Below are 18,919 nucleotides of genomic sequence, written 5' to 3'. Positions count from 1 at the left end.
TGAGGAAAGGCCCATTCTCAATTGCGTTATTAAAAGAGTTTAGGATAAGTGATTATATTATATCCCAATATGGCGGAAGTTAATTCAGGGGGAATTCCATCATTCCCCAGGGCTTTGTTCTTTGGAATGGAGTCTAGAACCTGTTTCAGTTTATCTAGTGACAGTGAAGGGGGAACTGGTGAAGGAAAGTTACATTTTGTTGATCACTAGATGATGAATAAGAAGTGTGTGGTTTCAAAATTAAATTTATATCATTGGTTTGAGTATATAAAAATTCCATGCTTTTTTTATTTATAATTATGTTTAGGAGGTTTTCACCCTTAATTGAGATAGGGCAGTGGAGATTACAGACAGGAAAGTATTGGGAGCAGAGAGAGGGGAAGAGTTGGCAAAGGACCTCGAGCTGGGAATCGAACTCCGGTCGCCTTGAGCGAAGTGGTGCTATATGTCAGCGCATTTAACCACTAAGGTATTGGCGCTGACAGCGCCAATCTTCTTTTTAACATATTTAATTCAGCTTTATTTGTATAGCGCTTTTACAATGTAGATTGTGTCAAAGCAGCTTCAGATAAACGGTCATAGTAACTGGAACAGTGTAGTTCAGTTTTTAGTGTTTAAGTTCAGTTCAGTTCAGTTTAGCTCAGTTCAGTGTGATTTAATCATTACTGAGAGTTCAAACACTGAAGAGCATCGATGCGTAGCTCTACCAATCCTGAACCATGCGAGCCAGTGGCGACAGCGGAGAGGGAAAAAAAACTTCACCTGATGGGAGTGAAGAAAAAAAAAAACCTTGAGAGAACCAGACTCAGTTGGGCACGACCATTTTAATTTCTCCGCTGGCCAAAAGTCTTGTGCAGAGCTTCAGTCACCGCGGTGGAGGCTGGAAGATGGCCTCGGCGAAGACTCGTCTGTCCCTGGAGCGTCGCTGGAATCAGACTCATGTTCTCCACTCCCCACGACCATCAGCGCAGCAGCAGCTCAGGATATGGCCTGATTCCGGAAACCTTGGGATCATCTCATCGCTGGTCTTGGATCCAATCAGTGACTCCGCCTAATCTGAGGACCTCGGGATGAGTATCCCCAGGAGAAAATCGCGTAGCTGCTGTTCATAATGTATATAAGCAAGATGCAGAAGCCTGTGTGGAACCCGCTAGGTGATGAACATATATACTGTAACAGCTTTAGATACTGTACCATCTATTTAATCTGTAATGCTAGTAATTTACCTGGCCTCACATGTGTTTTGTGGACTTGAAGAAGGCATTCAACCATGTTCCTTGTGGCATTCTGTGGGGTGCTCTGGAAGTATGGGCTTGGAGGTTCCTTGATAAGGGCTGTCCTCTCTCTCTCTATATATATATGAACAGAGCAAGAGTTTGGTTCACATTGCTGGCAATGAGTCAGACTTGTTTTTGGTGCATGTTGGAGGGCTGAGTGTGATGTGGTAGGGATGGGAATCAGCACCTCACCTCCAAGTCCAAGGCCATAGAGCTCAACTGGAAAATGGTGGCTATTTATAATATAATCTATTTCCGAGAATAAGTGCATCAAAGTTGTATAGTCATACAAATGAAAATTATGCAACTTCTGAAAATGCAAAAACGGGATGCAGGAAAAATAAAAGCACACTCTGCAACATGAGACATCAGTAAACCATGATCACTGCACATTTACTTTCATCATGACATTAATCATCATGATATTACATTTTGAAGTACATACTTTCTGTTCCTCTTTATTTCGGTCCTCTGATCAATTTTGATACAGTACACACTTAATTCCAAGTTATAGTTATTTTTTAATTGAAGGCACGTTAAAATAATTTTTGTATCGAGGAAAGAACACAACAAACAAAATTTAGCCCAATTGTGTATTCACTGTGCTTTGTCTTTGTATGGCAGCACTATAGAGTATCCTACAATATTTGTTTAACTATCAGAGTGTTGTAAATACTGAAATATACACAATATAAAACACATTACTGGCTCAAAAACACTATTGTATTAACTAGAAACACTGAGACTGCTGCCCCCGTTATCTGGCCATAGACAAGTGGAATAAAATGACAACAGTATTTGCAAAATGAGACATACAAAATATGCAGGGCGGGGAATTGAGAACCAAACACAACATAACTTTTTACAATTCGCTCACACTTACGTGGTTTGATTTTTAACAGATCTCTACAAAATAATGCATGGTCTGCTCTAAAATTTACAATTTTTATCACAAGAACAGAATAAGTTACAATGTGCTTTTTCTTCTTTGTTTTTAGTTTCCTTTTTTAATAAATCTGCAAAAGTGTGAACAACTCTGTTTTCCGACAATATGGGGTGCTGCTGTGTGTACGTTAATAAAATGAACGTAAATTCATTCATTTTCTTGTCGGCTTAGTCCCTTTATTAGTCCGGGGTCGCCACAGCGGAATGAACCGCCAACTTATCCAGCACGTTTTTACACAGCGGATGCCCTTTCAGCCGCAATCCATCTCTGGGAAACATCCACACACACACACTCATTCACACACCTACACTACAGACAATTTAGCCTACCCAATTCACCTGTACTGCATGTCTTTGGACTGTGGGTAAAACCGGAGCACTCAGAGGAAACCCACACGAATGCAGGGAGAACATGCAAACTCCACCCAGAAACTCAAACGCCAACCAGTGATCTTCTTGCTGTAAGGCAACAGCACTACCTACTGCACTACCTCAGCTGCTCTGTATGGCACATACCACAGTAGGTCAGCCAGAAGTGCTAAGAACATACACTCACCGGCCACTTTATTAGGTACACATTACTAGTACCGAGTTGGACACCCTTTTTCCTTCAGAACTGCCTTAATCCTTCATGGTCTATGGTTGGAAATGTTGTGTGTTCAGAGATGCTCTTCTGCATAGCTTGATTGTAAGTTGTCATTTGATTTGCTGTTGCCTTTCTATCAGCTGGAACGGGTGTGGCCATTCTCCTCTGACATCAACAAGGCATTTGTGCCCACAAAACTGCAGTATGCCACTCACTGGATATTTTCTCTTTTTCTGTTCGTTCTCTGTAAAGCCTAGAGATTGTGCGTGAAAATTCCAGTAGATCAGCTGTTTCTGAAATACTTAGACCAGCCCGTCTGGCACCAACAACTATGCCATGTTCAAAGTCACTTAAATCACCTTTCTTCACTATTCTGATGCTTGGACAAACTGCAGCAGATCGTCTACATGCCTAAATGCATTGAGTTGCTGCCATGTGATTGGCTGATTAGAAATTTGTGTTATTAAGCAGTTGGACAGGTGTACCTAATAAAGTGGCCGACGAGTGTATATGTGCCTATACTGTATGTAAACTACATGCAGCATACTATTGAGTACAGGAATTAAAGTGATTCGTTCTGTCAAGAAATTTAAAAGCCTTGTACATCACTAAAGCTGAAAGCCTCCAGCAAATAGCCTTATTAAAGCTGCAAGGTTTGTTTGATTAATAAAGGGCATTATACGTGTGTTTGCTTTGGTTCTCAGTAATTTGGGCTAGAAACTATATATAGACTTAATCTGTTTACTTAAAAAAAAACTGGGATTTATTCATTCACAATTTCTTCATAAGCAACATCATGAAGCCTAAATTCACAACTTGACTCAACTGAAACCATGTAACTTCAGACTTGACTCAACTCTTCCGTCAGTTTTAAGGTCAGCCACAAGGGGGCAGTTTTTACCACTACATCTTAATCGATCATTCTCAGCCTGTTATACACGTTCCTGTTCAACACCCACCTAGAAAAATAAACTTTTTTTTAATGTGTCATATTTTGACTACATATTGATATGGTCCATGAGGTTAGACTACCACAAATACGTGAAAAACATTTTATGTTGCTGCAGAGCTTGTTTATAATGGCAGAATTCTGGCATTTAGTCATTTAGCATTTAGTGAGCAGCTCTAAATGCACTTTTTGCATTTATAATCTTAAATTTGTGCAGCATTCTTGTTCATTCAGGTAGCATTCATTTATTTCTTCATTTTCTTTTTTCTGTCCAGGCCCAGGTCATGGGGCAGCAGTCTCAGGAGAGAACCCCAGGCTTCTTTCTCTCCAGACACTTCCTCTTGCTCCTCCAGGGGTGATCCCAAGGCGTTCCTAGGCAAGCCGAGAGACATAGTCCCTCCAGCCTGTCTTGGGTGCTCTCCAGGGACTCCTCCCCATGGGACAAGCCTGCAACACCTCCCTAGGTAGGCGTCCAGGAGGCATTCCAATCAGATGCCTGAGCCACATCAACTGCTTTCTCTCTATGTTAGGGAGCAGTGGCTCGAGTTCCTCCTGTGTGACAGCTCATCACCTACACTCTCAGAAATAAAGGCACAAAACCTGTCAAAAGGTACACTTTTATACCCTAAATGTGCACATTGGTACCCTAAAAGTACTACTTTGTATCTTTAAGGTACTATAAGGTAGACATATGTACTTTTTGGGTATAAATGTGTACTTTTAAGGCACATATGTTGTCTTATAAGGTACAAAACTACCTTTTGAAAAGGTACCACCCGAGTGACAGGTTCTGAAAGTGTATCTGTAAAGGCCTGCCACCCTGGAAGAACACTCATTTCTGCCACTTGTATTCAAGATCTTGTCCTTTGGATCATGACCATAGGTATGGTGCATCCCTTCCCTTTAGCCAGGCCAGGGGGGGGGGGGGGGGGGGGGGGGGGTTATGCAAGCGCCTGCTGGCTGGGTTTTATTCCACGGAACCCGGCCAGACTCTGCCCAAAGGAGTGGCATGCAACCAGGTGGTGGGACTGCAGGGGAAGCCATAAGGAGTCTGTTCATTGGGGAAAGGGCAATGGTTGAAGCTCAGGACCACGGTGACCCAATCGTCAGGCACAGAAACTGGCTCTTAGGATATGGAATGCCATTTTGGTGGCATTTTTGCCTCAAATCCTGCTTGAGGATAGTTCACCCAAAAATGACAAATCTGCCATCATTTACTCACACAATTTTTGTTCAGAACCTATTTTAATTGATTTCTTCTGTTGAACACAAAAAGAAAAATGTTATTACTATTTTAAGCAAAAAGCCTAATATTTTCCTGCACTCTCAGAAATACACGAGCTGTACACGAGCTGTACACGAGAGGTACACAAGCTGTCACTGGGGTGGGACCTTTTCAAAAGGTACAAATTTGTACCTAAAAGGTCCATATTAATACCTCAAGGGCACACATTAGTAGCTAAAAAGTAAAAAAGTGTTAATCTTAAAATTTGTAGGTACTAATATATAGTTTTGATGTACCAATATGGACCCTTCAAGTACACGTGTACCTTTTGAAAAGGTACCACCCCAGTGACAGCTCTGGTACCTTTATTTCTGAGAGTGTGCCATGGAAGTTGATGGGTATACCAGCAACCAACATTCTTCAAAATATCATCTTTTGTGTTCAACAGAAGGAAAAAACGTATAAAAGTTTAAAAACACACGAGAGAGGGAGAGAGAATAAATAATCAGGTAACAATTTTTTTGGGTTAACAATTGCTTTAATATACCTGGTTGACACTTTATTTATTTTTACTTGATCAGAGTAATATCTTGTTCTTCTGAAAAATTTAGTAACATCGATTTATCAGAGTATCTAATCACAAAAATCTATCTGCATCATTCTTGTAATGGTAATTTTTGGTTATTATAACACATTCATTTTCAGTTGGGCAACTAGTACCAAAAGATGTCCTAAAATTAACTTTTAGATTTATTTAACATTTTTAAATTTCCTTTTTTTTCTAAACTCATATTACTGTTCTTATTTTGCAGAACAGGCTGGAAATCTTAAAGCTGAGATGACAGCAACAATGTTTTGTGTTATTTCATACTGTGATATTGTCATCAACCCTAATGCAATCATTTAGTCCAACCCGAACTCATTTTTTGGAGCATATTTATGTGTGATGATGTAGCTAATGTGCTGTGAATGACTTACATAAAATATCAATAGGTGTACAGAAAGTTACAACACATTGCTTTATTTATAATAAGTAGCTTAAATAGAAATATTACAAATTACATATAAATATAAGGTATTTGTATATCTGAGAACAGTGAAATAAACGTAGTCAACTGAAATCCTTTCGCATCAAAAATGACATTGTTAGTATAAACACAAGCATAAGGGCCTATAGTATCAGGGAAAGAACACAGGACTCAAGAATGAACAGAAAACCTGAAGAAGTAAGGTTAAGTAAGGCTTAAACAAAAGTTGCCAGCTGGATTGAGTTATTGATTTCCAAAACTATGATCACAAATGACGAATTCCTGAAGTAAAAACTGTTTGATACTATTGCAACTAGTGATTATATTTTGTGGAAAAAAACCCCACCACCACTCCTAGACATTCACCGCCCCCATTAGAAAACATTTCCATTACATTCATGAGCAAGCAAACACTTTTGTGGCTTGACAAATCTGCTTACGGCTCCAAACATTAAAACAAGAACTCTGGTTCACGATTATTACATCTTTCTTTAAATTAAAACAATGATTTCATGTCTTAAAAAGCTTATATTTACACTTGAAAGTGTTGTTCCACAGTCCTAGCTTTTGTATGACATGCTGAGCTTTGAAATGAAACACTAAAATGGTCTCGAACAAAGACAGGGTGTTACATGGTTTTTCAAGTACATTCAGCTGTCGATGATTAAAACACTATGATTTTATAAACACGAAAAATCAGGTCACTGACAAACGTGTTCAGAATTAGCTTACTACTTCTGTTTTGCAGAACAGCATTTGTTTACAGGCAGCTGACATCCTTTATGTGTGTAATACACGAGGATCTTCAAAGTCAGTGCTCATAAACAGTATATGATGCCCTTTTTTCATACTGAGTCATAAAAAAAAACTGAAACAAAACAAACCTAACTCATTTGTCTGTTGAGAGGAAAATGTGTCATGCTTCTGAGAAGATCAAGAGATGTGATCTTCATATTTCGAAAGGAAGAAGAAAAACACCAAGAAAGTATCACAACCCCCACGCAATCCTTGTTAATGTCAGCGAGCGTTTCCTAGTACAATAGCTGGAAAATCTCAGGTGTTCTAGCAGCTGATTCTGAGAGCACGTCCTATCCAAATGCCACACTTAAAGTGAACGGTAATACAAGAACAGCTGCCATTGCATAACGTGGGCATGTGTACAGACAATCATTTATGCAATATTTGTCGCCCACGATCCACACTCTACTAGTTGTCTGCCCACTTAATGATAGTGATGTAGGTGGAGAAGGGTCGTGGCTGGTAGTTCAGCTGATCGCTTGGAAATGCTCTCACAGATAACCGGTTGGACGCTTTGTCCATGTGCATCAGAAGAAAAGTGTTGAGCATTGCATCTTGGTAGTCTTCGTTCACCACCCGAGTGTCGTGTGCGGCTGAAAATATTTCTTCACGATCACCATCATCAAAATCCACTTGAAATTTGACTTCAACCTTAGAGCTTTTATTTTGTGGCTTTAGATTGAAATTTACTTGTACGTAGACTAGGTAAACGCCTTCCTTTGGTAGGATTATCCAAGTTTTGTTGTGGTCCAGAATACTCTCATCGTCCTTCCTCTTCTCCTCCCACTCATCTTCCCATATCAGGCGACTATTACTTGTATGATTGCAAGCTTAAAACAGAGACAGAGAGAAAGAGAATAAAAAATTAGGACAAACATGGAATGCTTAGGCTTATATAGACTTCAGTCATGTCAAAAGCTAGTTAGTTACCTGTAAGAAGCAATTGTTCTTGGGAGAGTTGATGTCTGAATATGCTTGCTATCGCGCTTGCTGTCAGATCAAAAAGAGGTATAAGAAAATAATGCTGAATTAAGCAACACGAATGACTAAAAGTGCAACTGCCAGCTGTACAGGAACGTGCCCTAAAGCACCCACAAAATGCATTTACACAAACACACACAGACTCCCGCAAACACTCGCGCACCACAGGAAAAACGAGAGCACAGCTGGCTGATTTACAGACAACAGGTTTGGTCAAAACTCTACGGTCGATAGGATAATGGTGAACTACAGCAAATGGAGATTCAAACAAGTAAGTGCTTTCAGAACTGTTCTGTCGTATCTGTTTTTTATTTTAAAGTTAGCGCGGCGCATTCGGAAGCCAGTTTTGGGTTACACTTTTCACTGATTTGTGAAACAACTCTCAAACAAAATTATAAATGATTTTTCAGATTTAATCTAAAAAAATAGTTCAAGATCTTCGTGCGAGATTACTGATGTCAAAATAATAACCTGTGGGAGTTTGTCGGTTTGCTAATTAATATCATGTGTCCGCTAAAACACTAGTCGCATTCGCCTGAGAAGGATACAAAACTTGTAGGATATCTGTATTACAGATGTAAATATTACAAATGACTACAAAACCTTTAAGTCTTATTGATGAACTTGAACATTTTGTAATTTCGTAAAAAATACACAATTTCATTAGTAGCTACCTTGTGGAAATAAAATAAATACAATTCAAGAACAAGGATACATTACACTACTATAAGTAGACTAAATATGAGTTAATAAGGAGTTAATAATAATATAAACTTACCATTTATGGCGCATATCTTGCAACCAGGCACCTGTTAAAATCACGGTAAGAAATGTCATGTATATTTTAACAGTAGAATGAACAGAAACAGAGAAACTATGTGAACATGCTTAGCATGATTGTTTCCATTCGTCATTTTAGACAAACGCGCCCTCTGCAACTCAATCCATGAATTAACTAAGTTAGCAACCATCCGCATTAAATGCTGGACAAACAACTTTAGCTGGAAAACTATAAGCAAGTTTATCAGCACATGAAACAGATGAGATGACACGTTTTTCCCCTTTTTCATTAAAAAAACAGACCGCAAACTTACTTGAATGGTAAACTATCAAACGTTATTCATACTCAGTCATTCTTTAAACTCTCCCACTGAACCACGAACACAAGATAATTCTATGCTCCAAAATAGCTGTAGAAACTTTAGTGTAATAGATCCCATTATATTTACCTTCGGTAAGAAGATGTAGGTCAAACACGATGCGATTAAAACAAGGAGCAGAGCTATCGATGTGCAGAGAATGTGCGCTCTTGCTGCGCGCGTTGTATCCATGCCTGCTACTCCAGATGCTCAAATAGCTCCAGTCTTACACTAAAAAAGCCTCTTGTACCGGATGAAGTTGACGAGTGTAATGAGACACGACTCTCCCACGCATTGAACGGTGAGCTATTAACTCCACATCACCTGTGGGTGACACGAGGGTGGAGGATGTGTTCATGGTGACGGCAAACATTTTACACGAACAAATTTAATGTAGTTTCGTTGACTGAGACATTGAGACGATGCTATGAAAGTAAATTGACATGTTGAAACTTTCACTCATGTTAGTTCGGAAATTAAACAACCATTAAGAGACACAAGAACTGTTCTGGTATGTCTTAAAGGCAAAGTTCAACCTGAAAAATTGAATTCATTATTTATTCCAAACCTCTAAAGAACTCTAAAGGAGATTCACTCTAATCGAGATGTCAAGGCTGAGTAATCACCATTAACGTAGTTTACTCATGAAACATAGTATTGTGTGAGACCCAAAGTCATTGGTATCTTCTCACAATCATCTAGCAATTTCAATCTATCAATGTCTAGTTTGTGAATGAATATTTAGTTTCATTCAAATCTTTTAGTGATTTTCTCTTATTTAGTTTTATAGGTGGAAAGAGAACTGAGAGAAGTTACTTAAAGAAATAGTAATAGTGCAAGAAACTGAATATTATTTAAATCATTGACTGGAAAACCTAACACATGTCCACTTTTTAGTTGACAGCATACAACAATTTAGATTTTAAGTGATTTAAAAAAAATGCTTTTTTTGAACAGTCCACAATTAAGACCACAGTTCAAATAAATACTGAGAGTACCATTTTGATGTAACTCTAAATCATTTGTATGTATTTTGCATAATATTAATATAGGAGATGTTTGAGTGCCTTATGTTTACGTGTTTTTTACATTATTATTATCATTATTGTGCTATTACTATTAATTCAGAGCCTTTGAATTAAACATTACCAACTAGTTCACAAGTGAATTGAAGCTTTATTTTCACAACATCAGCTCTTTTTACAGCATCAGCTCTTATTTGCGCCATTGTCATTATGCAACAGGATGTTCATGGTTAATTTTTTTTAAATCTCAGAGTTTCTAAATCTGCTGAAGTTATGAAGTTGTTTTTTTGAATATTTTTAATTAAAATGGGATGTGAGCATTAGTGCGCAAAACCTTTTTATGTAATGTGCTTTTTATTTAAACCGAAAGCTTTAAAACACACTGTAAAATATTCTTGGTTCCACACAATTGATTTGTGTTGAGACAACATGGAAAAAAAGTTAACTTGTTAGTTTTTTACAAATTGAAGTGAATTCAACATAAAACAATTAAGTTGTCCCACCCAAAAATTAAGAATTTTGTTGTTTCAGTTCATTTTAAATCACTATTAATAAACAGCAAAATATTTTTGAGTGCACTATACAGTCCTAAAATTAGACTTATAGATGTCTTATGGTGCATTCAAGTCATGCTGGAAGGATCGTTGTAGGTCTATGAGTTGAAAGCACTTGAACTTCACCGCAAATCCAGAATTGTGAGTGCGAAACTTTGGATTTCCTTTAAGGCCTAAGTGATTCATGTCTGTGAAAAAACAAACAAACAAACAAACAAACAAACAAACAAACAAACAAACAAACAAACAAACAAACAAACAAACAAACAAACAAACAAACAAACAAACAGGACCAGCTCAGTCTCACAAGGAAACATAACTATTTATGTTAAGTCATAAAAGTCATTTTTTTTTAAGTTGTGCCCCAAACCCCTCTCCTAACCCTCATTGGGGGATAAGCAGATTGTACTAAAGTGTATGAATAAGACTGTATAAATAATATATATTAGACATTTTAACAAAATGTTACGAAATGGCATGAGGTTGCTTTAGCAGGAATTAATGTATGAAGTATCTATTATGATTGGAAACTTTCATTACAAATTTTTTTTTTCCAATAAAATTATTTACAATATATAATATTTTACACTCACTGGCCGGTTTATTAGGCACACATTTTTATCAGATAGTCACATGGCAGCAACTCAATGCATTTATGCATGTAGACATGGTCGGGCTGGTCTGAGTATTTCAGAAACTGCTGATCTACTGGGATTTTCACGCACAGCCATCAACATACAACCGAAGTATGCAGAAGAGCATCTTTGAATGCACAAGACGTCAAAACTTGAGGTGGATGTGCTATAGCAGCAGCAGCAGACCACACCCAGTGCCACTCCTGTCATCCAAGAACGGAAAACTGAGGCTGCAATTCACACTGGTCACCAAAATTGGACAATAGAAGATTGGAAAAATGTCAAAAGACTCATGGTCTGATGAGTCTCAATTTCTACTGCAACATTTGAATGATAGGGTCAGAATTTGTCATCAACAAGATGAAAGCATGGATCCATCCTGCCTTGTATCAATAGTTAAGGCTGCTGATGGTGGTGGTGGTGGTGTAACGTTGTAGGGGATATTTTCTTGACACACTTTGGGCCCATTTGTACCAATTGAGCATTGTGTCAACGCCACGCCTTTGTGACCACAGTGTACTCATCTTCTGATGGTTACTTTCACTGTACTCAAATGGCCTTCACAATCACCAGATCTCAATAGAGCACCTTTGAAATGTGATGGAACGGGAGATTCACATCATGGATGTGCAGCCGACAAATCTGCTGCAACTGCAAGAAGCCATCATATCAGTATAGACCAAAATCTATGAGGAATAATTCCAGTACCTTGTTGAATCTACGCCACAAAGGATGAAGGGTGTTCTGAAGGCAAAAGGGGTCCAACCTGGGACTAGTAGGGTGTACCTAATAAAGTGGCCGGTGAGTTTATATTGCGTTATTATGATGTAATTCAACTTGCAGAACCTTCCAAAAATACTATGCAGATTGTTTATCGATACTTTGTAGATGTGGTGTAAAAATCTTCGAATTTTATAATACATAAATTGTACTTAGAAAGTGACTTCTTGACCACACTAAAATGGACAAATACATCTAGTTATCAATCTCTGTCACTCCAATTTTTTTTAATAGCAACAATATATGGTTTGTCTCATACTAGTGTTTGCCTCATTCTCCGATCAGAAGCCACATCAGATGCAGAAGCAATCGATTGACGAGCAAAACATACAGTACCACAAACATAATAATGTTTTCATAGTTCTAAAGCTTTCCATTATGGAGTCGTTGCAATGACGATTATGTTTTGTGACTAATAAGGAAATCCACCTAATCGCTGGGACTTTTTCCCCCTTTTTAGGCCTAACAAGACTGGTGTAATTTATACTTTTGGTGAAAAATATTGGCTAAAGTTAAGCACTCCCCCAAGTCAAAAACATCTGTGCACAGCTATAAAGCTCGGTTTTCAGCATTGAATGCTCCTGCACAATGCGTGGTCATAACTAGAGCTCATAACTAATACAGCTTCAGAAGACCTAATGGTTATTTAATTATTTTTCCAGTCATTAACACCATTGTCAGTGCACGGAAACCACTTATCAGGGTATTCTCGTGTATTCTGCAAAACCAGGAGTGGCATTCAGGTTAGCACCAGCATGAAATAAGTGTCAAATTTTGGGGTAAACATGCCATTTAAAGGAACACACATTTCATAGACCACCCATTTGGTATTTCCCTCAATGCTAACTGGAAGTCATAAGACATATCAGTAATCAATCATGCAAACAAGGTCACCACACATATATACACATGTGCTTCTATTGGGTGTGGGTGTTAGCAGAAGCATCAGCAAACGTCTTCATGCACAGTGCGTGTTTAGGTTTTGCTGGGCGCTTTAGGGACATGCAACCTGTTTGTGAGCATCTCACTGTTGATTCAGACGCAGATTATGTTTTTCCGGTTATGTGTACATACTGTATGTATTTTTTTTTTATATGACTCACTTTTATCGGTTACTCTATTTACAGAACTAAAAAAATTTATTTCCAAAGGAGGGCAGTTTCCCAGATGATATCAAAGTAAGTAAAAGAAAATGCCCGCAAATGTCTTCCATTTCGAAGGCAAATACATGGCTTGATGCCACGATGACATCAAATTCCACTTGTCAGCACTCTATTGGCTAAATGCTGATGATTTCCGGCATCGTGAGCTTAGATTGATTTAAATGCCTTGGGATTTTTTTGAAGCACCATAACGGTGATTCACATCTCTGTGTATTTTTAAGTGTTATGTGATTTTACGATGATGATCTTTGTTTACTGGGAGCGATAAAGCTCAAAGGCTTTCGGCTATATTTGCATTACAGTATCTGGGCCATCTTCTACTACCAACAGATAATCCAGATCTTCTCATAAAACGTTTGTTTCCAGTGTCCCGCTGGGTTTGTGGGATTGAGGGATGGCCTTGATTAGAAGCTCATTATTATTCTCTGTGTCGTGATAACGGTATTTCCAGAAAGACTACAGAGACACAGGAAAGACTCTCACTACATCAGTTAGTTTCCACTTGAACTGCTCTCCATTAGCACAATGGAAAAATGCTGCGTTAAATGGGACAAGTGAAAATCACTCGTGTTTTGAATCACTACCACTGAGAATACGCATTGTGTTTACAATATCTGAGATATAATCAACATTATCATCATATTTCTGTATGACACTTCAAGCTGTTTATCATTTAATGAAGGGAACTGGTGACAAATGCAGGGGTGGAACACCTCTTCTTATTTGTTCAGAGGTTAATTACTCCATCAAACATGATTACTGTGAAAAAATTAGATCAAATGCTAAAAGTTATCATGTAAGTTTTTTTTGTTGTTTACGTCCTCGCTGAGATAGATTGAATGTTGCTATCTCTGTTGCAGTGATTTGCTGAAATCAAAATGTTTATGGTCAAAATCAATGAGATTTAAAATGCTGGGGCTGGATGATAAAAAAATAATGGGCTCTAATTTAACGGTCTAGGCGCAAAGTCTAAAGCACATGGCGCCAATGCGCTCTATGTGGCGCATGGTTTAACAGGGCTGTGCTTATTCTCTTAATGAGTTCTGGATGTGTTTTGAGCATAAACCAATCAGATCTCCCATTTCCTTTTAGAGGCAGTTGCATCACACCATGTCGCATTTGCCATTTACATGGCGGACTTCGTAAGTATAAAAACCGAATGCTTCAATCGCGAGAGAACAGTTAAACAGAGCATCTGGAGCTCAAGGATAAAGACAGAGCCTCCTCCATTTGGCCTCTTTACTTTCAATTTCTCTCTTTCGTGGATAAAGAAGTGTTGGATGCACTCACTGAAGACTTCTATTAGCCTACATAATTAATTTCATTTGTTAGGCGCAAAGACTTGTTTTAAAATTATTTCGAAATTCGGTTCTAATATCCAGCAAATGAATAAATGATCAATAATAACAAAGTGTGGTCAAAAAAAAGTTATATTCAAACACACGTCCTATTCCCCATATTCGTCCAAAACCTGACAGGTGGACAAATCTAAGCCTGCTTTTAATAAAACAAATATAAACATGCATATAATAAATAATACTTATGAAAGTAATAACATTACACAAAAGTAAATTGTCGTGAATAAACGGAAAAAAGCCCCCGAGGTGAAGAAGGCATGGAGGTATGTTTTTTTTTATTTGTGTAGAAAATATAAATTTTTGTGATATTTTAATCTTTTAATTATTTTTCATTTGTAAAGATATTTGCGTGTAGCTCTACATCCTGCGTGTTTTAAGCAATGTTTAAGCAAGGCGCACAACTAACGCGCTCTGCGCTGGACTTTAGATCTGCTCTCAGCTGATCTATTGAGCTGTCTATTTTAGTACCTTAAAATAGTAACGTGCCAACAATGCGCCTTAACACGCCACTTTTTTAGACCGAAACACCTATTAGTTCACAAAGTGGGGCAAGTGCATTTGCTATTTAAACAACGTGGTGGAAGACGGGAAAATTAAGGTTGCGTTGGTTTGAAAATAGCAACACGTCGAGGAAACGCATCTTGCGCCTTAATGCGTTGGGTATATGATAGGGCCCAATAACTATCACTGTAAAAAATATTAATAAATTAGCAGTTTTCCGTATTTTGTGATTATTGTTTTTTATTTCTCCACATTTATTTATGCTTTTGAATTACATTATGGGATCTTGATCTTTCTTTCAAAAACTTTTAACCTTGAAAAGTAAAAAAAAAAAAAAGACATTTTTAATAGTTTGGTAGGGCTAAGAAGGGCTGGGTCGATAAATTTTATCGAATCGTGATAAAATTTATATCAATAACAATGATAACTCTGGACTTTTTACTCTATATTGATCTAAGAGCCAATCACACAGCAGAAATGTGCAACATGGGGAATCTAGAAGTGTGTTGATATTAGAGAGACACCGAATTCGAAACCGGCCATCAAAAATGCTATTTAATGGTCCTTCTAATTTTTGTAGCTTCAGTCATTGTGGGGATACTCTTTTAAATCTAGAAGCATTAACAACTTATATCAAAATATATATGGTTACTGTTTAATATTGAAAAGAATTCGAGATAGCATTTTTGCCATTTTGCCCTGCCCTAGTTTAAACTGTTGTAGTCTGCGTTGGTGTTGTATATTACGGTATGAAACCCTTGTAATCTTTGCCAGGATATTCTCTGCTATTTTACAGATTTCAAACTACTAACATATCAGTAAAAGGCACTTTGTTTAGCTGTAGAGTTCAATATTCAACACCAAAAGTTGACAGAGTAGAGACTGATGTCCCATAGGTAATGCAATTCACAACCGTACATAAAACATTAGTGAATCACAAAACTGTTAACTAACAGATTTTTTTTTTTTTACAATGCACAATATAAGCTTACCTTGATAAAAAAATAATGGGCTTCAAAGAGGAACTAAGCAGCACTGCTTGTTTGCTCCACGTGGTCTGTTTGCACCCAAAAATGCTGCAGCACGATTTCACTTTTTTTTTTTTTTTTTTAAAACTTTTTTCCATTTTAGCAAAGGACAAAAGTGCCTCTGATTTAGCTCAGATTATTCCAGTTAGAAGGCTATTTACCTTGATTTACCATGAATTCCATAAATGAATTGTATTACATTATGAATGGAGATATAGTTATGTTTTAAAGGTAATAAATGCATAATGTAACGTATTCAAGCTAATGTTTTCATACAGTTGTTGTGTGTTTTGAATATTTATGATTTATTTTACCTCAGACTACTTTTACCTAGTAGAAAAATTCAATGTATTGCTTCAACTAGCAAACTATAATTTAATACAAAAACAAATAATATTTTAGTTCCACTGCATTTTAAATTCATGGTAAGAGTAAATAATAAGCCTTTATAATCAACTTTGTCACTATCTCCAGATATTTTGCCAGACACTCTGTTTAGCTTGTAAAATCTTCTCTTCAAGGAAAAAGGATGTACCCAGTCTGATTTAAAATGACTCAGATTCAGTGATATTTGGTAGTTTGACCCCTTATTGGGTACCTAGAAGACGTGGGCGCTTGCAGGAATAATCCCCCAGCTATCTCTGACCTTTGAGAAGAGTACAAATTAAAGACGCGAACATTTAAGTAGGTGGGGGGCTTTTTATAACCACCATCCACTGGATTGTTTTCAGGATTAAGCTATTCAAAAATCACCCGATGACAAGCAAATGCTAACAATAAAAATATTCAGGATAGCCTGGAGATGTCTGCAGACATCTAAACACAGCAAACCTTTTGTGGATTTTACTGCCTCTGCACAACAGATTTGTACAAGATCAAACAAGACCATTATAGGATCATTATAGCTCAGCCATGCAAAAAATGCTACATGTATTACGCAATTAAACTCAGCGTAGGTTCCTCATGACGCTTGCTGTGCTATAAAAGGGAGGAGGTCGGACATATTTGAAATGCTGTGTTAAAACAAACAAAACCTTTGAACTGAGGTACTTGTGCATGTTTAAAGCTACTATCCTGATTCTTACACAGATGATGGCAACAGAAACACATGGGCTGCAGATGAAAGTGATGATTGCACTGAACAGAAAAAAAGAAACTGATCTGAGCAATATTGTTTACTGTACCAGTAAAAAAGGGAGTCATGTAACCTTTGCTTGATATTTGTGGTCTCTCCAAAGAAACAAAACAAACTGAGGGAAACCTATTTACACACATTAAAACCTGCACATTTACTGATACACTGAACCCGTCCACACATAATGATGTCATTTTTATTTAGCGGCATAATTAGTTCTCATTTAATTTTTTTAGGTTGCACTTAGGTTGCACTTAACATTTTAAATAACTTAAGCACACTGTAACTATGGAGTAATATTAATTATTTATATGGTTAGGGTTAAAACGCAGGTTAGGTTTTGCGCAGTATTAATTTTGACAGCAAACTTTGATTTCTTTTTAATCTTAGACTTTTTTTTCTAAAATTACATTTGAATTTCATATGACATTTATTCATTTTAGTCTTTTAAATTATTTTAGTTTTAGTCTATTTTTAGTCGACTAAATCTATTGTAGATTTAGTTGACAAAAATATATTTGCTTTAATTTAGGTGTAATTTAATTAAACTACTGCATACATTTATTTATACAAAACATTCTAACTTGAAATTAAATAAAACAGTTTTATTAAAATATAGAATATAGCTTTTCCATTGAAGACCCAAAAATTTGATGTGCATTTTTATTCATATCATAAGTTATATTTCAAATTTTGTTAAAGCAATGAATCCACATGTAAGAACAGTAGCAAACAGATCAATCTGAGGTGAACCTATTTACACACATAAAAAACCCTGCACATTTACATTGAATATGTACATCCATAATGATGTCATGTTTGTTTAGTAATTAAAATAAGTAATTAGTTCTCATTTCATTTTATTAGGTTACACTTTATTTGAAAGAACTTAAATACACTTTATTAACAATGGAGAAATAATAATTATTTACATGGTATGGGTTAAGACGCAGGTTAGGTTTAGGGCAGTGTTCATTTTGACAGCAAATTTTGATTTAGTTTTAGTAGTTTTACTAAAATTCCATGTTAATTGTATTCATATTTTAGTTTTAGTCTAGATTTAGTTGACTTAAATATACTTGGTTTAATTTAAGTGTAATTTAGTTAAAATATTGTACATTTTTATTTATACAAAATATTCTAACTTAAAATTAAATAACAGTCATATTAAAATATAGAATAGTGCTTTTGCATTGAAGACCACACATTTTTATATGGATTTTTGTTTATATTAAAAGTAATATGTCAAATCATGTGAAGGCAATCAATCCACATGTAAGAACATAGCAAACAGAACAAACTGATGTATACCGATTTACACATAAAAACCGTGCACATTTACTGATACACTGAATATGGACCTATAATGATGTCATGAACATTTAGCAGAATAAGTAATTACTTCTTATTTCATTTACTGTAATTAGTTACACCTTATTTTAAAGAACTTAAATACACAAACTATGGAGTAATATTAATTATTTATATAGTTAGTGTTAAAATGCAGGTTAGGTTTGGGGCAGTGTTTATTTTGACAGCAAATTTAGTCGGTTTTACATTTAAATTTTATTCCTATTTTAGTTTTACTCTAGATTTAGTTGACTAAAATATATTTGGTTTAAGTGTATTTGAATTCAAATATTGTATACATTTATTTATACAAAATATTCTAACTTAAAATTAAATAAAACAGTTTTATTAAAATGTAGAATTTAGCTTTTCCATTGAAAACAAAAATTAGATATGCATTGTTTATTTTTATCATAAGTAATATGTCAAATTATGTGTCGGCAATCAATCCTCATGTAAGAA

At 36.4% G+C, this 18,919-nt stretch overlaps 1 protein-coding gene across 1 annotated transcript; it reads right to left on the bottom strand.

The window, feature by feature from the left end:
• Positions 1-5,498: 5,498 nt before the first annotated feature.
• On the bottom strand, positions 5,499-9,223 carry si:dkey-220k22.3. The gene is given in 4 exon segments (NM_001326603.1): positions 5,499-7,638; positions 7,739-7,798; positions 8,568-8,598; positions 9,019-9,223. Coding segments are annotated over 4 exon segments (615 nt in total). The 5' UTR covers positions 9,121-9,223; the 3' UTR covers positions 5,499-7,216.
• Between the last annotated feature and the right edge of the window lie 9,696 nt (positions 9,224-18,919).

Source organism: Danio rerio, chromosome 5, assembly GCF_052040795.2.
Source record: "Danio rerio strain M-AB ecotype USA chromosome 5, GRCz13ab, whole genome shotgun sequence".
NCBI lineage: Eukaryota > Metazoa > Chordata > Actinopteri > Cypriniformes > Danionidae > Danio > Danio rerio.
This window is presented reverse-complemented; position numbering and strand designations above follow the sequence as displayed.